Consider the following 24,423-nt stretch of genomic DNA (forward strand, 5'->3'; position numbering starts at 1 on the left):
CTCAGAGAACTCTCAGATCTACTCACCAAAACCTAATCTGTGTCCGAAAACCCAGTCTCCCTGCTGGTCAGCTCCTGCTATCCTTTTCCTTGGCAAAAAATGGAATTCTCTTCCCTCCTCTCAAAGGACCTGTGCAAACTTTGAAAACTATAAATCTCAGTTACATTCCTACCTTTACTCTAACAGAAAATGCAGCTGCATTCTCCCCACCTAGTCCTATAATTCCCTCTCTAGCTATGATTACTAGCCTCTCTAGCTATGATCTATAGGCTACCACACATGTACATATTGTAAATATCAAACTTGTACCATGTACCTAAGAATCTACACCTGCTCTCTAGCATGAAACATAATTGTAAATTGTTCTTTTCTATATTGTATCTAAACTTTGTAACATGGAGCTTTTCTCCCCGGGCCTCCACTGAAAATGGGCTCTCTGAGCCCAGTGGACATCCCCGTTCATCAAACTGGAAATAAATAAATAAATACAGGCACCATCACACATATGCTCCCCATGTAAGGTGCAGGGTATAAAAGTGACGGCCTTCCTGAGATTAGTGCCCATTTGGGGTTTCTTCTCTACCTTTTTCTTTTATGCCCAGGTGGTTAATGCATTGTTCCTTAATCAGTCCATTCACTTTCCTTCCTTTTTTTCCTTCTCCACAGTTTGCCAATGAGAAGGTTTTTCACACCTTGGATCTGCATAGATGGTCTTTAAAGCAAAGTTTCTTGTGGTCAGTAAAGTGCACCAGCATGCACCAAAGATAAAAACTGAGAAAAAGCTAGGTGCACACCACAGTGAAGTAAAGTGAAACTTTAATAAATCGACATAAAAGGCTACAAAACAATAAAACTGGTACAAAAGGTAAGCGCTTTCACTCCCTGCCAGGTAGCTTCTTCAGACCTGAATTATAATAGTCAAAACATCTGTATTTAAATGCAATGAAGCCAATCAGGAAAATGAACTGATTAAGACATCAGTCATCATTTAAAAACACAGTGAACCTAATATAAAATCTTATTGGTAATGATGCTTACAAACATTGTAAAAACCTTCTTGTATATTAAATAAATCTTAACCTCAATAATTCTTCTTTTTCTTTTTCTTTCGGCTGTTCCCATTAGAGGTCACCACAGCAGATCATCTGTTTCCATTTCTTCCTGTCCTCTGCATCTTGCTCTGTCACACCAGCCACCTGCATGTCCTCTCTCACCACATCCATAAACCTTATCTTAGGCCTTCCTCTTTTCCTCTTACCTGGCAGCTTCATCCTTAGCACACTTTTCCCAATATACCCAGCATCCCTCCTCAGCACATGTCCAAACCAACGTAATCTCGCCTTTCTGGCTTTATCTCCAAACCATCCAACCTGGGCTGACCCTCTAATATACTTATTCCTAATCCTGTCTACCCTTGTCACACCCAGTGCATATCTTAACATCTGTAACTCTGCCACATCCAGCTCGGACTCCTGCCTTTTTGTCAGTGCCACTGTCTCCAACCCATATAACGTAGCTGGTCTCACTACCCTCTTGTAGACCTTCCCTTTCAATCTTACTGGTACTAGTCTGTCACAAATCATTCCTGACACTCTTCTCCACCCACTCTACCCTGCCTGTACTCTCTTCTTCACCTCTCTTCCACACTCACCATTACTCTGAACTGTTGATCTCAAGTATTTAAACTCATCCACCTTCGCCAACTTGACTCCCTGCATCCTCACCATTCCTCTATCCTCTCTCTCATTCACACTCGTATATTCTGTCTTAGTCCTGCTGACCTTCATTCCTCTCCTCTCTAGAGCATATCTCCACCTCTCCAGGGTCTCCTCAACCTGTTCCCTACTCTCACTACATATCACAATGTCATCTGCAAACATCATAGTCCACGGGGACTTCTGTCTGATCTCGTCTGTCAACCTGTCCATCACCACTGCAAATAAGAATGGACTCAGAGCTGATCTTTGATGTAATCCCACCTCCACCTTAAACGCATCTGTCACTCCCACTGCAGATCTCACCGCTGCCATACTACCCTTGTACATATCCTGTACCACTCTTACATACTTCTCTGCCATTCCCAACTTCCACATACAATACCACACCTCCTGTCTAGGCACCTTGTCCTATGCTTTCTCTAAGTCCACAAAGACACAATGCAACTCCTTCTGACCTTCTCTGTACTTCTCCATCAACACTCTCAGAGCAAACATCGCATCTGTAGTGCTGTTTCCTGGCATGAAACCGTACTGCTGATCACTAATCGTCACCTCCCTTCTTAACCTAGCTTTTACTACTTTCCCATACTTTCGTGCTGTGGCAGATCAATTTTATCCCTCTGTAGTTACTACAGCTCTGCACATCACCCTTATTCTTAAAAATCGGTACTAAAACACTTTTCCTCCACTCCTCTGGCATCCTCTAACTTTTCAAGATTTCATTAAACAATCTAGTTAAACATTCCACTGCCATTTCTCCTAAGCACCTCCATGCTTCCACAGTTATGTCATCTGGACCAACAGCCTTTCCATTTTTCATCTTCATAGCTATCCTTACTTCCTCCTTGCTAATCCGTTGCACTTCCTGATTCACTATCCCTACATCATCCAACCTTCTCTCTTTCTCATTCTCTTCATTCATCAGCCCGTCAAAGTACTCTTTCCATCTGTTCAACACATCTCCTCGCTTGTAACCTCAATAATTCTACACCTCACAAAATTCATAACGTATCCAAATATCATTAAAAAATATTTAAAAAAATTATACAAAAAATGCAGCATAAAACAACATACTCAATGCTTCAAAGGGCATAGCTTCAGGTGGGGTTTCAGGGAGACTCATTCATTTAATGCCTGGAAACTTATCTTCCAGGCATATAATCCATTGCTGTTCCCTCTCTTCAGTGAAAGTCTTAATGTCACTTCCTCTCATATTCTTACCTTTCAATTCCAACACTAGAATTTTAAAACTGTGTTCATTCCCTTTCTCTATTAAATGAAGTGCCAACACACTCTTAGTTCTCCTATTCCTTATATCACCCACATGTTCTAAGATGCGTTCTCTGAAACTCCTGTTGGTCTTATCTGTATAATAAACTTAACATTCAATGCTGTATGAAAAGTAAATTAAATAATTTGCACAGCAATCAGTGTATAGTGATGTCTCTACAACAAAACCCTTATGTGGGTGCTCAAAATAGTTACCAGAGTGGCTGTATCTACAGGCTTTACAACATCTACAAGAGAAGGTACCCTCTCTGTGTGACTGGGGTGTATAGCTGCATAGGTAGCTCAGGTATTATTTGAATAAAACAAAGGCAAATCACAAGTCTGAGCAACTTATGGTTTCTTTTCATCCTAGGACTTTGGGTTTGGTTGTTTCAAAGCAAACCATCTCTTCCTAGATTTGAAGCTATTATTATTCTTTTCATGGCAAATGTCTTTCTTCATCTGTAAAGGCTCATTCAACTAAAAGTTGCCTCATCTGGTGCCTTTTTCAAGGGTTTTGACACCAACTCCATCCTTGAGGCTGCTACTTGGTCATCTTTTAATACTTTTACTAACCATTATAAATTGGATGCTATTTTCCAGGGCTGGAAAGCTTTGCCAGGGCTATTCTGCATGGATTTGTAGAGGGCTCTTCTTTGCCATCCTCCTCCCAGCCTTCTTAAGCTCTTTACTCCCCTTTTGTAAAGAATACTGCAGTAGTGAGATGGAAGGAGTGCAGTATTTTGTCCCTCCCTCCACCCCCCTCTTTTCTAGCTCTTACCCCTGTGCTTTTGTTGCCCTTGTTATTAGCTTTGAAACTACAGTTGGTATATTTTGCAATGATCTGTTGCCATCCCTGATCAGTGCCAAGTGCAAAAATTTCTACAACCTGATCCTGCCTCTTGGGAAGCAACCTGGAGATGCTGTGATCAGTGTGTGGCCTCAAGGACTTGTTTATGCTCCCTTCCAGTTCCTCTGATTTCCAGTTTCTTGCAAAATGCCAAAGAGAGCAAGTACCAAGTACAAGTTATTTCTTATAGCTGTTTTTGGTCTCAACAGGTGTGATTCCTCCAGCTTTGGCCCCATCTTTGGGAAGAGCCTCTCAGACTGATGCCCTTCAGGACTGTCCGGAGCCACCAATCTGTCAAGGCTCGCCTGGATGTCCACTCTCTCAAGTTGACCTCATGGTTTCTCCACTTCTGTTGATGTCCAGTGATGCTACTTACCATCTCACCCTCGCTTCTTTCACGAATACTAATAGCAAGAAAATGCGCAAGAAAAAGTGGATGCATTTTTCAGTCTGAGCCATCTCAAAGGAATTTAGTCCCTTCTGTGCTCAAATAATAAAATTCCAGACTATATATCTCAAATTTTTATGCAAGCCTTTGTTACTTTTATTTTAAAATTCAGCTGTCAATAATATCAAACTTTCATCCAGGATTACATAACTTTTCTTTTGTCACCCCTAAAGTATGCAAGGCATCCCTGAGAGGAATATTTCTAATTAGTACTCCATTTAAAGACACCCCCCTTTGTATTTTGTATTGGAAAAGTTAATTCTCTTTTCCCTTAAAAATGGCTTCACGCTCAGAATTTGGCAGAATTGAAATGAACTTGTTTTGGATTTCTGAACTCCAGGCCTTGTGTGTCCAACCTCTGTCTGATATTTACAAAGATGATGTGGTTTTGTGAGCAAACCCTACCTTTGTCAAAGGTCGCCACTGAATCATATAATCAATATTTGAATCATTCAATCGCTCTCCCTGTTTTCTTTCCCAGTCTATTCTAATAGAGAGCAGTACTTCTTGCATTGTATGGATGCGCTCAGGCAGTTGGGAATTTATTTGGACAGAACAAAGTCCATTATAAAAGATCCTCAGTTGTGTCTTTCAACCTTGCACAGACTGGGCTCAAAAGTATCTCAGATTACTCTGTCTTGGTGTCTGTCAGACTATTAAATTTGGTTTTACCAAATGCAACAAGAATTTGCCAAATCTATCTACTTCATGTGGCCACACCCAAAGCATTCTTTAAAAATGCATCCCTGAACAATATTTGTGCATGCACAACATGGGCTACTCTGAATACTTTTATTTGCCAGGGTAAGAGGGATACAAGCACAAGATGTAGGTATTTTTTTCAGGGTCACACAAGATACTTTTCAGGATACCATCCAGGAGAAGGAGAATAAAGACTTTGACTTAATAATTTTTTGAAGAGGGGCAGCCAGACCATGTCAGATATAAAAGCTATATATTTAGCATATATTATCTCTGCATGGCTATAGTTCATCCTCTTCAACATATTTCGACTCCTTCCATTGGACTGGCAGATGGAGTATCTGGTGGGGAGTCGGTACCGCTGTACCTTTAGATGTATATCTCCTTTTACTTTTGTTTATTGTCCACTCTAGAGTGGCATTCAGCAGATCTGGAGAGTAGTGAAAAGTGTGCCCGCATTATGGATAAGGAGGAGAGTTAAATCCTAGGAATTTTTGGTTTGCCCAGCTAAGATCTATAGCCACAGTACTAATAGATTTTTTTAAACACATTTATTAAATTATCACTTAAGACATAGGAAAACATACATTAACAGAAAAGAAACCAAACTATTTTAACATTTTTTCCATTTAAGTACAGTATTCATCACCCATGTTTTCTTTACTAGTATCAGTCCAACATTACAAAAAATGCTGAATTCCTGCCTTCTCTTAAACCTTACTTCTCCTCTTGAACATTATGCATGTATTGTTCCCACTGTTTGTTTACTTCTATGTAATTTGCTCCTTCTCTTTTCTAAAGATCCTTCTTCCAGTTCTTTTATATTTCTTTTATAATATTCAGTTGTTGTAGACTTTGATTTCCATTTTTAGTAATTGATTTTTGGGCAGCCAACAGAATTATACTCAATAAGGCCTTACTTTGTCTAGGCAATTCAGATCCAGTATCCCAGCTCAAAAGAATAATTTCCTTGCTTACAGCCATTTGTTAACCCAATATTTCAATAGAGTACTCTGTAGAGAATTTTTTAAATTTTCTAACTCATTACACTCCCAGAACATATGTTCCCAGTTACCTCTTTCTTCTCTATCACACCTCCAACATTTTCTCCCCAAGGAAAAATTCTTTGTGAAGTCTGCTTGACGTATAAAAATACCAATGCAAACACTTCCTAGCAAAGATTCTAAACCTTCTGACTTGGTTGCATACTTGGAAGCTATACATATGTCTTCCCACTGTTTACTTGTAAATTGCTTTTCCAGTCTCTCTTCCCAATTTTTTTCTAATCTCCTCTGATTGATTCTTATAGTTATCATACAGTGTTTTATATGCTGTACTAATTATCACTTTTTTAACAGCTACTTCTGTTCCAGATTCAACTACGAACTCTTTAAAACCAAAAAACGATCTGGAACACAATAAGAGAAGGCTCGAACTATAAAAGTAATTTAATATTGCCACACAAGTGAAATTAGCGCTTTCGGCAGGTAAAATAACCCACCTTCCTCAGATTACACAGCTGGACATGAAAAACTCATTTATACATTAATGCATAAAATATGCCCAATTGCCTTAAAGTGCATTATTCAAACAATTAAGTTGCCATAGCGACCTTAAAGTAAGATCGCTACCTGCATGATTTTACTTGCGCTGCTGTCAGCTATAAAAATGCATACATATAAAAACACCAAATATTTAAAACATGAATGCATATCTTGCTTATTGCTAAACAATTAACCAAAATCTCTTCCCTTGCATTACGGCAGGCTGTTTACGTATTTACAAATCGGAAATTAATGCAAAAGGTGAATAATCACTTAAAAGTAAAAAACCATATACATGGCTCTACACTTTATCAACCACAAAGGTTTCAAAAGTGTAAAATATCCATTATACATTATATTGTAAATAGTACTGTTGTAATGGCACTTATTATTTAAAAACTGATGGTATTATACATACATTTGTACCTAAATAAATCCAAAAGTTGTGTCAAAAGGTCACGCTATTGCTAAACAGTTCTTACTCTTACTGCTATAAAGCAATGTTAATATGACACATGAATATACCCTTAAATAAATAAAACGTTAAATGTTAGTTCCCATGTTCAAAAAGGCCTAAATTTCATATTAAAGCCCACAAGTTCGTTCCTCTATTTATATGAAAACCAAAACATTATATTCATAATCATGACATGTATTGTATTATATCTACCTATTATAGGCTAACCACTTCAAAACACATTTAATAGAGAGAGCCTCATTAATACCTGGTATAACTTGTGCCCTAGTACGAATTTGCCAACATAATTCGTCAATCTCCAGGCGGACTTGCCAAGGTCCCCCTCTAATGTCTTGTTTTCTTTGCTGCAGGATAACAAACTTAAAGGAATGTCCACTATTTTCAACTACATGCCGAGCTAGAGCATTATTCTGATCCTGTTTGGAAACCGCATTTATATGCTCATAAATTCTAATTTTTAATTTACGCTCGGTTTTTCCTTTTTTGTTTCGTTTTTTCCATAATGCATTTGAGGTTGTCCCCCCTCCTGTATGTTATTTTAGGTTTATCACCAACAAGGGAACCAAATCAAAGGTTAAACAATAACAATTTTAGTAACAGTAACTATCCAACTGAACAAAGGCATGGGCCAAGAAGGAGCCCTAGGTTTAACAACAACAATAATGGCAATGGTAATGTCCAGGTCCCCAATCAGGGACATGTACAAGCAGCAGGATCAATGAATTTTCAACCAACAGAACATTATTATGGAAGACGAGATAGAACAGAATAATCAGGGTTTTCACTTGGTGAACAATTCCAAGAAGAAAAAACCCCCTCAAATACAGAGGCAGAACAATGCGAGGAACAAAAGACGGGGGAGGAGGAGATGACCATGAACCTTGATTTTGGTATTGACCCTATTCTTTTAAGAAGTTCTTATAGTGACTTTGTTTTGTACAATTACACCTTATTGAATATACAACAGGATATGGTTGATTTTTTCGCTAAGGATCTAACATTTGTTCCTGCTCGACATATGGACATAACTAGGACTATAATTGACCTAAAAATTTATGTCAGAAAATTAAACTTGAATTTTTTAATGGGGAATAACACTCAGGTTATTAACAGTATAAAAGTGTCAAGTTCTTATAACCCATTGTTACATCCTATTTTATCAACCTTTGAAAAAATGTGTGAATTAGATTTGTGGGCTATTAAAAACCACGTCATATATAGCAGGGTTAAAGGTGGTAACAACATGTCAAGACTCGAATGGGACTTTTTACACCTGTTGCAGGATTGCAACGTCCGGGTCATGAGACCTGACAAAGGTGGGGGTGTGGTCTTGATGGATCAATATAAATATGTCGAATACATGATGGAACATCTCGACACAACGGCCTATGAGCAGGTATCATTAAATGAAATCCATGGTGCATATAGAAAAATATATGGTGTTCTCAATGATCTGTTTTTGGAGGGGTTTATTGATTCAGACGTTTTCCATTATTTGGAGATGTCTGCACCTAGAATTCCTGCATTTTTTGGTGCACCTAAGCTACATAAGCGATTACAGGCCCCACCTTTCAGACCTATTATTGATGGAAGAGGCTCCATCACATATGCTTGCGCTAAGTATGTGGATAGCATTTTGAAGCCTCTTATAGGAGCAGTCAAGCATATTTGCAAAGACTCTTGGTCTTTCTTGAGGGACATTAGCAATCAAACATATGCCGTTGATTCAGTGTTTTTGACAATAGATGTTAAAGACCTCTATACGGTTATACCCCAGGATTTAGGCCTATCATGGGTCAGGGAGTTTTTGTCAGTTAGAAAAATATCGGATGATATCATTTACACTGTTGAAACTCTTCTTGAACTAGTGTTAAAGAACAATTTTTTTACCTTTGAAGGTAACTTCTACCTACAAACATCAGGTGTGGCGATGGGCTCCCCTTGTGGGGGCTCATTTGCGAATGCAGTGATGACTCACTGGGAGGATGAATTCCTGTTCAAGGATGATATTTTTCAACAACATGTCTCCTTTTATACAAGGTATCAGGACGATATTTTCTGTATTTGGAAGGGAGATAAATCAGTTATCCCACAGTTTATCGATAATATGACAAGTATGACTGAATTCCTTAGTTTCACATATTCAGTGGCTGACTCTGAAATGAACTACTTGGATGTTCTTTTATCTAAGGACATTACCAATAATAGATTCAAAAGTACTATATATAGAAAGCCCACATATTGTAACTCACTGTTACATTTTTCGAGCAACCATCCGTACCATCAAAAAAGATCAGTTATTAAGAGCCAACTGGTCAGGGCAGCACGGATGGTGACGGATGATAACGATTTTCAAATGGAATGTGAAAAATTGATAGCTATGTTCACATCTAGGGGGTATCCTTTATGTCTAGTCAATAATATCGTACTAGAAGTTACTAACAAAAGGGTGGGGGGTTATTTTTCACCCCTGCTTCCTGTTATAAAACTAATAACTTGGATGTTAATCCTGAAATTTCAAGTTTACAAGTAGAGACATTCACATCTAATCTACCTAAGCCTAACTTTTGTTGTAGTTTCCTTCACACATATTCTATGGATTTTCAACAGATAAGGGAAATTATAAACAAAAATTGGGAGGTTGTTAAACATGATAAAGGACTAGTTGCCCTTGTTGGTGATAAACCTAAAATAACATACAGGAGGGGGGACAACCTCAAATGCATTATGGAAAAAACGAAACAAAAAAGGATGTCTAACTGTCCATTAGGGATGCACAGATGTGGAACATGCAGTCAGTGTATGTATATAAAGATTGGTACCACTTGCAGCATAAATGACACAGAATATAAGATTAATGGCCACTTCAATTGTGAAACAAAATCAGTGGTCTATGCTGCCCTATGTAATCTATGTAAAGCTTTTTACATAGGAAAAACCGAGCGTAAATTAAAAATTAGAATTTATGAGCATATAAATGCGGTTTCCAAACAGGATCAGAATAATGCTCTAGCTCGGCATGTAGTTGAAAATAGTGGACATTCCTTTAAGTTTGTTATCCTGCAGCAAAGAAAACAAGACATTAGAGGGGGACCTTGGCAAGTCCGCCTGGAGATTGACGAATTATGTTGGCAAATTGTACTAGGGCACAAGTTATACCAGGTATTAATGAGGCTCTCTCTATTAAATGTGTTTTGAAGTGGTTAGCCTATAATAGGTAGATATAATACAATACATGTCATGATTATGAATATAATGTTTTGGTTTTCATATAAATAGAGGAACGAACTTGTGGGCTTTAATATGAAATTTAGGCCTTTTTGAACATGGGAACTAACATTTAATGTTTTATTTATTTAAGGGTATATTCATGTGTCATATTAACATTGCTTTATAGCAGTAAGAGTAAGAACTGTTTAGCAATAGCGTGACCTTTTGACACAACTTTTGGATTTATTTAGGTACAAATGTATGTATAATACCATCAGTTTTTAAATAATAAGTGCCATTACAACAGTACTATTTACAATATAATGTATAATGGATATTTTACACTTTTGAAACCTTTGTGGTTGATAAAGTGTAGAGCCATGTATATGGTTTTTTACTTTTTAAGTGATTATTCACCTTTTGCATTAATTTCCGTATTTGTAAATACATAAACAGCCTGCCGTAATGCAAGGGAAGAGATTTTGGTTAATTGTTTAGCAATAAGCAAGATATGCATTCATGTTTTAAATATTTGGTGTTTTTATATGTATGCATTTTTATAGCTGACAGCAGCGCAAGTAAAATCATGCAGGTAGCGATCTTACTTTAAGGTCGCTATGGCAACTTAATTGTTTGAATAATGCACTTTAAGGCAATTGGGCATATTTTATGCATTAATGTATAAATGAGTTTTTCATGTCCAGCTGTGTAATCTGAGGAAGGTGGGTTATTTTACCTGCCGAAAGCGCTAATTTCACTTGTGTGGCAATATTAAATTACTTTTATAGTTCGAGCCTTCTCTTATTGTGTTCCAGATCGTTTTTTGGTTTTCAACTACGAACTCTACCAGAGCAGGTCTTTGACTTAAAATTCCCCTATCCTTTACTGTTTGTCTGTACTCTGAGATCAAGCCCTGGTAGGAAATACAGTCTCTAGCCTGCAATCCAAATGTCTTCTTGGCCTCATCCCACACTATTACCTTTCCTGCCTGAGTTATTTGTTCCTAAATACTATGGTTCCTTTGCCAGGTTTCTGCAGTAGATTCCAGACTCCTCTTACCTTTTTTCTGTACCCCTATTTGCAATCATCCCTGTTGGCAACATTTCCCAAGTCCTACTAGTTTATGAAAATGAACCATGATCACCCAAAGCTATTTTTATGATAATTTAATAACATCAGTTTACTTAGGGTGTAACGTACTTTTCTGCTTTGTACTTGGTACATGGCACAGAGGCCGTCAGAAATGTAAATTACACAGCCTTTAACTTGAGCACTGTGAGGCTGTTGTGACCCATTGGGGACATGTCCCTTGAGTATGAACCAAGGATCAGCCCAGTGTCTCCCCTTTCTGCACCCAGTTGGCCCATGCATTCTCCACTGGGACAAGAGCCTGCATCTTATTCAGTCTCCGGTGAAGGTAGGAGTCTGGTGTTAAGTTTGTGGTCTAGTCTGCGGATGTGCGACTGTCCTATTCTCACCCCTGAGGAATCCTTGTGAACTTTTCTATAGCTGCCTAGAGAAAGGCAGACCACTTGCAGCATGGGAATGCTGGCTTTTTTGCTGTAGCAATACACCTGCTTTCCTGCTGCTGTTAGTGCATCAATCCAAGCTGCCTTCCTCCTTTAGGGTGGGCATGCCAGTGTTGGTTGCTCATGCCTGGCCTTCCATGCCAGTGATTCATTATCTGGGGAGCAGTCAGGACTTCATCTCAATACACCAGAGGGTCGGAGTTTCTTGAGCATGAACTTAAAGAAATATGAAGTGCCTTATAAGCGAGCACAGAAGCGTGTTCATATATTAGTGTACAGCAGAAGACCTTCTCTTAAAGTTGATGTGAGTGCTGTAATATCTTTAATTTTCTGGTAAGTGTACATTTTCATTTGCCTTCCATATCTCTGAGCATGTGGTGGGTTGCTCCACCTTCAGTCTTAGGGCTAAAGGTGTTGAATGACTTCAATGTGCCATTTCTATATTGATGTTAAACTAGATATATTGCTCATTGCATTCCTTTCTGGTTCTTAAGGCAGCCTTGTCAAATTCAGACTTATTATTTTTAAAACTTTTTTCAATTTCTCTTCATGCACAGATTATTACAGAGCATAAGGATACAGTCAATGAACAGGATGGGAAAAGCACAGCTTGCATCACAGTGGTGGCTTCTTCACATCTAATATGTGGATCTGTTCATGGAGGTGTTCCTGTGCTTCTGGGATTAAATGGATCTGCATTTAAGCAACCAGTTTCTTTATCTGGTAACTTGCTACTTTACAAGGCCTTGGTAGATTCTTCTACTTTGACTTCAGTCATTGGTAAGAAGACATTATAAAATACAACATTACATAGCAGAATTGTGCTGATTGGTACTACTTTATGAATTGATGACATATAAAAATGTGTGCACATATTGATTGGGTTAGACTGCCTACTGATTTACAGTTCAAAATGAAATTCCATTTCTACAAGTTGAAATTCCAGCTATTGTACAATATTAAGTGTTTTTCATGCCATTACGTAATTCCAGTATATTTTTAACAAATCTGTATATAAGCAAAGTTAAAACATATAAAGCAATTGAACAGTTTCATAAGCAGTTAAGGTAAGAAGAAATACAGCATCTTCTTCCTGTGGATCACTGTTGCAGTCATAACTTCAGGGGAAACCCTGCCTCAGTCTGAGGTTGTACTTCCAGCAAGACTTTCAGAGCTAACCATTTTCTCTTCTGCCAGGCTGACTACGCCTTCACCTTACCTCAGATGCCTTCACATACTACATAGTATAAAACTAACATTCATCAATGCTTTCTTTAGCTCTTTCTTGCCATGTTCATTGATGTACAGTGTGCCATTCAACACAGAGAGTGTATTTGTCAGATATTATGGTCTAGGATTCAGCTGAAGAACAGATAAGGAAGATCAGGGTTATGTCACCTTTGTCCCCCCCCCCCCCTTCTTATGACTTGGATGTGAAAAACAATTTAGCCTCTGACTCAACCCCAAAGGACCATTCTTTTGAAGACTCTGTTCTTAGTGAGGAGAGAGCATTTTTAGTAGCAAAATGCGTAAGACCCCAGCTTCTCAGAAAAGAGCTATGGACCTCCTGGGGTTTGTCCCACCCAAACCCTTGGGTATTTCTGTAATACAGAAAGCTCCCATTTATTTTAGCTAAGCAACTTTTTCTACCCTTCCTGATACTGACTTAAAGATGGTGAAGAAGAACCAAAGATGAAACGGGCAGATGTCATCTTTATACCAAATACATAGTCTTCTGAAGTCAAGATCACGTCATCCTGGTCTGGGGGAAGGGTGCACTGTTCTGAAAGTCTAGGCAGGTATAGGACCTCAGCCTGCCGCAGAGTTGCCTGAAATTCTCTGCTGCAGTGACCACACTCAAAACACAACTGTACTTTATGGTAAAGGAGTATAAAGGATGAAATCCAAGGAATCCTGCTAAGTTGAAAAATCTGGCATTCTGTATTGGTAAAAGGAGCGGCGTCATTGAATAGACTGATTGATAGAAAGTACTTTTACCTAAAATGGCTTCCTAAGCTGTAGCATGTACCCAGTGAATAGCAGGAGAGCCAAAGTCAAGCCATGAGGTGAACTGAAGTCTGAGTGAGAGCCCAGTAAATGAAAACCAGACACCACTCCCTGAGTTCACTGTAAGAGATGAGGAGTGTCAGTCAAGGGCATTAGCTGATGAACCACAGTGCAGCCTGAGATGCTCAGTGAAGATCCCATGGGCCATCATGTCAAAAGCTACAGGGAGCTCAAGTAAGGCCAAGGCTGAATTATTAAACACTCCAGAGTTGTCTCCTTGTTGTGCCTTAACTTAAAGTCAGACTAACAAGGATCCAACAAGGGATGTGATGTTAGTAAGGAAAATGGCTGAGCATAGATCACCTGAGTAATTTTTGTAGTGAGTGGAAGGTTTGTGACAGGGCACAACTTCTATAGAAAGTCCACCTCCAAAGATTGATTACCCTAATCATTAAGAAGCTGTGTCTTGTATGGATAGAAACACCATAGTCCACAGTAATGTGTGAAACTTGTGGAATATAATTGCACTCCGCAGTCTGAAGCAAGATCTGGACAACCGCGCAAGGCCAGGGTTGAAAGTACAACAGGTCAAATGTGTGACTGAAACAACATTCATAAGCTTTGTCAAAGGTCACGTTGTTCAATTCGTCACACAAGTCTGGATCACCCATGTCTGACAAGCCCATGTCTAATATGGAAATCAGAGAGCTCTTGCAGAAACACTCCAGTCCAAGGTAACCAGGTGGATGGTATACAAGAAGGAATCTGCAATTCACTTTTGCCCTTTATATTTAAAGGTATTAGAACCTAAAGCCTTCACTGTTGTGTATTCCAGTACTGATGAATAGCAAATGGCCATGCTTCCTGCTACTGGGAAAAGACTGATGGCAAGACCGTTAATATGCATCCAAGCATGTTGCCTTGATATCTATCAGATTGATTGCACAGTGCACGTCCAATATATAGTACCTGGCTTATTTCTGATTGACCTGACATATTATATAACATAGCCTCGCACACTACACATGAGTCTGCTTATCAGCAAGAAATGAGGTACTGACATGAGGCAGGGAGGACCCCACCTATCCCTGTGATATTTCTTCTTCTAGTGGTCTTGAGCAATCCTGATCCCAAAACCATCTCCCGAATCAGGATGTGCAACGAAGTAGCTTCTTCCTTGGTCTAGACCTATGATTCTTCTTCTTCTCCTTCAGTCTGCTATTCTTAATGGCACAAAAATGTGCCACAGAGGCCAATAAGTTTAATATTGCTACTCAAACGCGCCACAAGGAGGTACTTTGTCCAAAGAGGTGGTGGCTGTTATGGAAGTCTGTATACATCTATACATTATCAATAGGTAAAACACTTTTGTGTGAATTTTCTGCAGTTTTACAGTACAGTATAGTAATATCAAGGCATAATCTGACAATTGGTAAAAAAAAAAATCAGTTTCATTGCTAGTGTTAATGCACTTAAGGTTGATGCACATTATTTTGCTTCAGTTGTTTCATGTTTGTGTTATCAGTTGAATTGCATGTTCTTCCATTCAGACCATTTACAGTGCCATGTACTTAGACACTGCTTCTGACAACATGTGTAGAATACCACTAGTAACCATTCTTTCATCTAAGTGCTTTCCCTTGTTTGTCCTATCACCCTTTGACTGGTTTTGTACCAATGCTATTACCCCGTGACCCATTCTAAGTCTAAATTTGTTCACTGTTCTTTGTGTGATATGGTCAGATACTTTGCTGACATACAAGCAGACATCATTCCGTTACTTTCAGTTTATCGCTTGACTTCCCCTATAAAAAGTCTGCTGTATTTTTTTAGGTACACACTACAAAACATAATGTAATGTTTTTGTAATACAAACAATAAATGTAGAATGAAATAATTGATCTGAAGTAGTTAACTTCATTTATCTGCAACCTGTGGGTCTTCGGATCCATATCGGATCCAAGCCGGCAACATTTTATCAAGCATCTGCTCCAAGCTCCTTCCCTTACCCATAATCCTTCACCTCTCCTACCTTCCCTCAGATCTCGTTTGCCGCTTCATGCGTATGCATCATGGTCTCTATAGCTCCAAGTTGGGTAGTGTAAGTGGAACTTTTGATTCTTTAGTTAGTGTGTGAGAGTAGTTGTTTGTGATGGCCCTTCTTCCCGTTCGTCTTATCGTCGGTTTGTTAAAAAAAAAAAAAAAAAAAAAGTAGTTAGAAAGTTTGTGTTTCTTTCTTGAAAAGAGTAGGCCTAGCCAACCCCTGAGAGTGCATGTGTCTAGTTTAGCGTTTGGCTCCGTGGAGTGTATTATGGCTGACCAGCCTAAACCAATGTTCAAGAAATGCACAGAGTGTGGCCACAAGCTTTCACCGGCTGATGGCCACACTCTGTGTGTTATTTGCCTTGGCGTTCCCCATCTTAGTTTGCCATGCGCTGTGTGTGCAGGGTTCAGTCCCAGAGCCCTTAAAGAAAGGAAGGCAAAACTGGTAGCCAAGGGCCTGCTACCAGTTTCTGCCTTAGAGACGACGGCCTCGACATCGGCTCCTGTAGCCGACCAACCCCCCCCCAGGCTGGGACTCAACCTCCCTCTAAGCCTGCTGAGGTGGGGACAAAAGCTGCAGATAAGGACAAAAAAGAGAGAGAGAAAAGGGGAGAGGCACTGCAAGCGATCTCCTGAGCGAGAACCTTTTCCCAGTCCACCTGTGAAAGTTGTTAGGACCACTTCTCGGCTCCATTCCCCGAGGTTCTCCCCGGAGCCGACGGAGCCCTTGGATCGGAGGCCTTCTTCGAGGTAGTCTCATAGGGCCAGATCCGAGTCGGTCACCTCTTCGCTGTCGACTCTGAGTCTATCGGAGCTTGACAAGGACAGGATGATGCGTAGATTAATTCGGACCTAAATCCAAATGAGAGTCTCGTCAGGCCCCTCTCCGGCCGGAGAGGGGACCTCTATGCCCTTCTTCCATCCTATCTCTCCTTCCCCGATCTGACCATCTGTCTCTAGGTTTATGGATCCAAGGATCCTCTGAGCTGGGAGTTCGGTGCCGACGGTTCCTCCAACCTCGACGCCGGCCATTACCTTGAGTTCCTCGTATCAGACTTGTTCGGATCCGAGCAACTTTCGGGGCCGAGAACAGGGAGCCAGATCCAAGGGAACGGAGATGTCTTCGGCTCCAACTTTGTCAGATCCGAGACGTTCCTTTGGAACCCTGGCTACCTTGGCCTTTGCCTCGATCCTCATGACGGAGCCGGGCTGAACTTCTTCCTTGTTGGTTGCCAAGGAGGTGTGCTGTCCTTCTGCCTTCAACTTGGTGGAGAGGGTTCTCTCCCAGGGATTAAGACCCCAGCCCATTGCCTTGGACTCCACCCAGGCTGCCTTGGATTTGGTCACTACACCCATCAGCTTGTCCCAGGGACAGCCCGTGCCAGAGGACCCCCAGGTGGATCCTATTGTGGAACCCCCCATGACTTATGAGCCCTCTTCAGAAAGTCCCACTGAGGAGGCCTCTCATAAGCATTCATGTAAGAGGAGGCACATGGCCTCCCCAAAGTCCCTCACTGAAGATGCTGACTTGGATTAAGATGAGGGTTCCCCCAGGTCACCTCCCGAGGATGTCTCTTTTGGAGACATCATGGAAATCCTCTGCCAGAGGGGAGGTTGGTCCGCCCCAAAACCCTCAACGGGTGAATCGGTATTCTTAGAGGCCTTTGGCATGGGCCCATCTACATCCTGGGTGTCCCCTCCTGCAGATCCATTAGTGTATCTTATCACCACGAGGGCATGGAAGGAGCCTTACACCATTGAGCCAATACCCAAACGCCCAGACAGGATTCTTTCTCCTCCCGCAGACAGACAGGCTTGGTACAAGGGATCCCCTGTGGATACTGTGGTGGTGGTGGCGGCTGCCACCAAGAGAACTGGCTCAGGAAAGTTCTTTGGTCTACCCCTCGGACAAAGAGTCTAGGGAGGTAAACCACTTTGGGAAGCGAGTTTTTTTCTTCAGCGATGTTTTCCATACAAGCGCTGAATTATTTGGCACGCGTCATTTGATTCCAGCGAGACCTGGTCACGGAATTCGCTCCGTCGCCCCCAGAGTTCTTGTTGCCAGAGGACAAGCGGCTGTTCTCTGCGAAAATGTCAACTCTGAAATCTGTTTCTAACATATCCATGCATCTTCTTTCCCATGCCATAGAAGGAGCAGCTAGGGCGGCTGGGACTGGCATAGCTATGAAGTGGCACACCTGGCTCAGACTCTTGTCAATTCACAGATCCCTTCAAGGTGTCTTTCACGAATGCTCCCTTTGACAGTTCCTCCCTTTTTGGGAAGACAGTTTGTGACACCTTAATCCAGAGCGAGAAAGACGGGAAGACTCTGTCTGCCATCGGAGTCCGCTTCTCTAGCCCTCAAAGAGTTTTCAAAGCTGCTTTCCAATCGGGCCATCGAACCGGTCCCCCCAGATCAGTCCGGATTAGGCGTTTACTCCAGGTTCTTTTTAGTGCCAAAAAAGACGGGGGACCTCAGATCCATATTGGACCTGTGTACCCTGAATCTGTCTGTAGCCAAGCAGAAATTCCGGATGGTCACCTTACAGTCCATCCTACCTTATCTCCGAGGATGCGACTGGATGTGCTTGATAGACCTCCAGGACACTTACTACCATATCAAGATTTGTAGAAGCTCCAGGAGATTTCTTCACTTCCGGCTGGGAGCCAATCATTTCCAGTTCAGAGCCCTACCCATTGGTCTCACCACAGCCCCCATGGTGTTTACCAAGGTTATGGCAGTAGTAGCGGCTCACCTGAGGCTTCAGGGAATTCAGGTGTTTCCTTATCTAGACGATTGGCTCCTCGCTGCTACCACCAAGTGTCTACTTTGCATGGCCAGAGACTCCTTCATGCATCTTGCAGTCAATCTAGGGATCACCATCAACATCTCCAAGTCCCACCTAAATCCAACACAGACCTTGGAATTCATAGGGGCACGGTTGGACACTCTACTATTACAAGTTTTTCTCACTCGGGACAGGATCCAGAATCTACGGGCCCATGTGTCCGTGATCCTCAGCCCCAGGACACCGATGGTGAGCGATGTTCTTCACTCCCTAGGCTCCATGGCAGCAGCAATTTTAATTCTACCATGTGCTTGCCTTCACATGAGGGTGCTTCAGTGCACCTTGGCAGTTCAGTGGTCTTGGTTAGACCTCCCCATGGACTATCCTATACGGATCAGCAAAGCCTGCAAGACTTCTCTTCTTTGGTGGCTCCAGTCGCCGAAAGTTTTGGCAGGTCACCCATTCTTAACATCCCCAGCCCAAGCCACAGTGACCACGGTGCCTCCCAGCTCAGGTGGGGCGGGCACTTTTTGGGAAGGACAGTCCAAGGCACGTGGTCCCAAACAGAGACCGATTGCATATCAGTGTTCTGGAGATAAGGGCAGTGCTTTTAGCGATGCAAGCCTTTCACACTGTTCTCCCCCCCAGGGACGATTGCAGTTCAGTCAGACAACATATCCGTTGTCTGGTACATCAACAAACAAGGAGGGACCAGATCTTACCCTCTCTGCCACAAGGCCATGAGAGTGTGGGAGTGGGCTATTTGTACCAGTCGGTTTCTGATCGCAACGCACATCCCGGGACACTCCAACATTTTAGCGAACAGATTGTGTTGTGCTATTCTAATGCCATACGAGTGGTCTTTGAAACAGTCAATATCGGAGGATATCTTCCTAGCATGGGGTCACCCTTGCTGCAATCTCTTTGCATCTCCTTCCAACGCGAAGTGCAGCGAGTTCTTCTCTCTAATCGGGGACTCACCCAGAGACACTCTAGTCCATGCTTGGCCTCCCCGGTTACTGTATGCCTATCCCCCGCTACCTCTAATTCCGTAGTTTCTTCATAAAGCATACCGACTGGGGTACAAAGTGATCCTCATTGCCCCGTTCTGGCCGTTTCAAGTGTGGTTCCCCTTCCTCTGGTGTCATGCTCTAACTCCTCCATGGATCTCATATCCCATCCCTCGGGCATCAGTCCGCCCGACTTGGACAGCCTCAAGCTGATGGCTTGGTTGCTCCAGTTCCCCTGATTGCTAGGACTCCCAGTTTATCATCTTTGGTAAAGAGTATTCTGGTGGCATCCCTCAAAGCTTCCACTAGGAAGGTATACCGCAGCAAATGGAAACGATTTTCTATTTGGGCTTCTCAGAGAAACAGAGAGCCATTTACTGCCCCGGTTCCTGCAGTCTTGGAGTTTTTGTCATATATTTTTCAACAAGGGGCTAGTTCCTCCAGAGTGAAACTGTGCAGCCATATCTAATTTTCATATTGGTGAAAATTTGAATGCTCTGGCCTCCTTGAGATTGTGAAAGGCCTTTCTAAAAGGTACTTTTCTCTTGCATCCCCCGGTTAAGAATTCTGTCCCCCCTTGGAACCTTACTCTAGTTCTGCAGGCATTGGTGGCACCCTCTTTTGAACCAGCAGCGTCAGTAGACTTAAATTTCCATTCTGGAAGACCTCCTTTTAGTGGCCATTACTTCGGCTAAAAGGGTTTCTCAGATCCAAGCTTTGTCTGCTGTGCCCCCTACTTGATTTTTCATAAAGACAGGGTTTTGCTTCGCAGGAAGCCTTCTTTCTTACCAAAAGTGGCTTCTGAATCTAACATTAACCAGATGATTAATCTGCCTGTATTCTTTCCAAATTTCCAGAACAAGGGTGAATATAAGCTGCACTTGTTAGATGTTCATAGACCGCTTCATTTCTCTCTACACAGGACTAAGCAATTTTGTAAGTCTGACCAATTATTCGTGTCCTTTTCCAGACCCTTTTTGGGCAAGGCCATTTTCAAGGTCTCCTTAGCCAGGTCGATTACACAATGTATACTGCAAGTCTATAGGGATAAAGGCCTATCCGCACCTGGTCCTATTAAAGCCCATTCCACCAGATCTATGGCAACTTCTGCTGCTTTTTGGTCTAGGGTTTCTCTGGATGATATCTGTGCAGCAGCAACCTGGGCCAAGGTCACATACATTCATCTCTCATAAGTTGGATTTGGTCTCTAGAGGGAGAGCATCCTTTGGCTCTGCGGTGCTCAGGGATACCCTTCCATGAGGGCCTCCCAGGAGTTTTGGTAGCTGGGGTCTCTGTCCCACAGGTTGCAGATAAATGAAGTTAACTACTTCAGATAAAGAAGTTATGTACTCACCATAACGTTCCATCTGAGTAGTTATACTTCATTTTCTGCAACTGTCCCTCCTTCCCCTGAACCTGTTCTAGGTTAATGTTATTGAGTTGCTAATAGTTTGATTAGTGGCAAATTCGATCTGAGGAAAGGTAGGAGAGGTGAGGGATTATGGGTAAGGGGGAGGAGCTTGGAGCAGATGCTTGATAAAATGTTGCCGGCTCAGATCCGATATGGATCCGAAGACCCACAGGTTGCAGAAAATGAAGTATAACTACTCAGATGGAATGTTGTGGTGAGTACATTACTTCTTTTTTCCTGACACCTCGACTAAAACTGTACTAGATTTTTAAACTACACATAGAATACAGTACTTTGTCCTGTAGCATACAGTGAAATAGTACATGTAATAATATATGGATACTTTAAAAATAACTACTCCCTGACACCTTGGCTAGCATTAGTTTTTGTCACATGGCCATACCACCTTATGGTCCTGTGGCCCCACAAGCTTTTAGATGTTAAAAGTCCTTCCTTCAGAGCATTGATTCTGTCATTAATAGCTGAGGTCTGACTGACAAGGATCATTCATTTTTGGCCTGTTATGTTGCTCCCTGTTCTTGTGAAGGGGAATTATGATGCCATCTAGTGTTCAGGAGCTTTACCTCTTCCAATGATTTGTTGAAAATATTAGCACAATTACTGGCCTGATTTCTGAGGCCCTCTGTCATAGGTAACATTTGCTTTCTTCTTGTGTCCCCATCTCAGCGCATTTCAGAACGTTCTCTAGCGCTCTTGACTGTGATCATGCTTACCTTTGAAAGCTTATATTATAGTGCTGCCTTCCATTCAAAGAGAGCATGTTTAGCCCCTGCTTGGACCAAGGACAAATCTGGTATTCTTTTTTTACTGCTTGCACAGTTAACATCTCCAGCTTGATATTGGTCACAGAAAAGTTAGTGTCTTCTACCTACATCCACTGGGTCTTGCCCAATGATTCCCCTTCCTGATCCTAACTGACTCATTTGGTTGTCTTCCAGGGCAAGATCCAGACATCTACCAGCCAAGATGAGAGCCTTACAGTCCATTCACTCCCTGGACAAAGGATCTTAATCAGCCCATTTTTTCTTCCGAGAGAGGCGAGAGTGGACCAGCCTGGTGGGCCCATTGAGCATCTCTCTTACCTTGAGCACCTGAGCAGTGTGGGAGCTCCTTTGAGCTCCATATTTGCTGCCTGCCTCAGGGAAGCATGCATGCCTCCACCTGTGTGCTGTGTATTGAACTGTGGTGTGCAGAATACCACTTGACCATGTGTGCTCAGCAGGCTCGTGCGCCAGGTGTGTAATGTTTAGTGATGCCCCTAGATGTTGCACAGTGAACTAGAGCCACTCCCTTCCCCAGTGATGGTTAAGCCGGCAGTGGCTGTTCAATCTCATCCACCTAGGCCCACTTCCACCAGTGTCCATACTACTAATTGAACAGTAGTGGCTTTGGTCACAGTCAAGGCTTCATACCACTTTGCTATAAGGTCAGGTTAGAAAAGTTCTCATGTTTAGCTCCTTAAATGTCAGTTTTCCCAGTTTTTCTGTGGTTGTCATTGTACAAGTATCACTGACCAAGACCCATGCCAGGACTATTATGGGAAAGAGTGTGCTATTTTTAGCATTACAATAAGTGCAGCCTTTAATTTGCTACCTGCAGGAGATGCATAAAGAATGTGAGGCCTATGTAAGCTCTCTGAAGATGGGAGTTCAGTGCAGGGACTGATGGCATAATTTCTGATTAGTGCAGGGCCAGTGAGAGAAAGGGATTTAGAGGACTAGCTGATGGTCAGAATGCCTCCTGCAGTGTCACTTTAGAAAGTGGTCTCGCATTCCAGCTAAGAATCGAACCAGAGAACCTCTTGCTGTGAGGCAAAACCGCTACCGTTGCACCACTGCACTGTGGGATTGACGTCTGTTAACAAGGGCTTCACTTTATTAGAGCCATTCTTCCACTTTCTTACCCTTAGATGTGTATCCGAATGTCTTGTGCCACTTTAAGCCCATATGTGCAGTTGAACTCAGGGAAATAGTCCTTTGAGTCTTCAGTTACAGATCTGTGGTACCTTAGAACTGAGGATTCTTCTCCAGGGATGACCCCACCAGGCCTGTTCTTGCCAGCAGTTCTTGGTTGAAGGTTTGTCATGTCATTCCATACTAGAACTTATTTATTATCTACAATATATATATATATATATATATATATATATATATATATATATATATATATATATATATAAATTTTTTAAACCAGGTCAGTCCCTGTTAGCCCCTTTTCATGAGAGTTAGGGTTGTATTTATATTACCTCTGCCTCTACTACTGCCCTCTTCTTATCACACATCAGTCCTGGCTGGCACATGTTTAAGCATGAGTTACCACTGTCAAAGCATCGGCTGGCCATTCACATTGTTACCTTTGAGAGAGCTTACTCCTTGTAATAGGATGTGTGGTGCTCTCACACTGTGTCTCATATGATAAGTTGGAGGATCCAAGGACTACTGTCTCTGAGATGTATGAGGGTAACGAGTCCACTTTGCATCTCCTTTCCAACCTGATGGATCCCCCTTTGTAGTGCATAGCTTTAAATATGCTAATATCTGGCTACAGAAAGATGTATGTCACTTGGTGTACTTTTTCTAGATGCAGTCTGAATATACCTTATGGAAGCTGGTAACACATTCAGTGTCTGTTTTTATGGACATCCTGACAAACATCCAGATGTTATGTGGTATATGAAGTGAGGGTATGAATTTGTTACCCAGAACACACCAGTTTTGACAGACACGTGATTATGAGTTACCACTGTTAGTAGCTGCTGCTGGTCAGTCACATTGTGACCTTTAATTATCCAAACAAACAGGCCGCCAGTGAGTGAAAGAAGCTGAAAATAATAACCCAGGAATTTATTAATGACAAGACTAGCACTTTAGTTTCACAGTATGTAAAACTTCATCAGGTACCTTTAACCAACAAAATATCCAGTATTTAAACACTTTAAAAAAGTCACATAGCACATAAATTATCCACATTAAAGAAATAGTGTGTAGCTAACCCTAAGAACATTCAGGATTGCATTAAACGTTCCTATTCCCATCACATTTTAAAATTTAAATACTCCATAATTTTTTATGTATAAAAGTATATAAATGTGAAAATACAAAAATACAACAAATACATAACAAATTTATCTTCTTAAAGATGTTAGTTTTAGTAAGGGGCTATGGTAATATGCTCATTCGACCCTGGCCTGTAATATGAATTAAAATATAATTGCCAAAACAACTCTCTTTTTTTCTAAATTCACCAACCGGGGACCCTCTTATTCATTAGGAACAACTTTTTCAAGTATAGAGAATTTAAAAAAATGCCATTGAGGTTCTAACCCCCCAACCCCCCATTTCCCATTAGTTCTTCTGATATTCCACGTTTTTACCATGTCTGAATCCTTCGAATT

General features: G+C 41.5%; 1 protein-coding gene across 1 annotated transcript in view; it reads left to right on the top strand.

Annotated features, from left to right (window-relative positions):
* The window catches only part of PHGDH (phosphoglycerate dehydrogenase), a 376,392-nt gene that overhangs the window by 341,355 nt on the left and 10,614 nt on the right, over positions 1-24,423 (top strand). The window contains exon 11 of the mRNA XM_044075497.1: positions 12,306-12,528. Within this exon, the coding sequence (XP_043931432.1) occupies positions 12,306-12,528 (223 nt within the window). The remainder of the gene's footprint in view (positions 1-12,305; positions 12,529-24,423) is intronic.

Source organism: Protopterus annectens, chromosome 6.part1 (assembly GCF_019279795.1).
Source record: "Protopterus annectens isolate FY-2018-M chromosome 6.part1, PAN1.0, whole genome shotgun sequence".
In the NCBI taxonomy this organism is placed as follows: Eukaryota; Metazoa; Chordata; order Ceratodontiformes; family Protopteridae; genus Protopterus; species Protopterus annectens.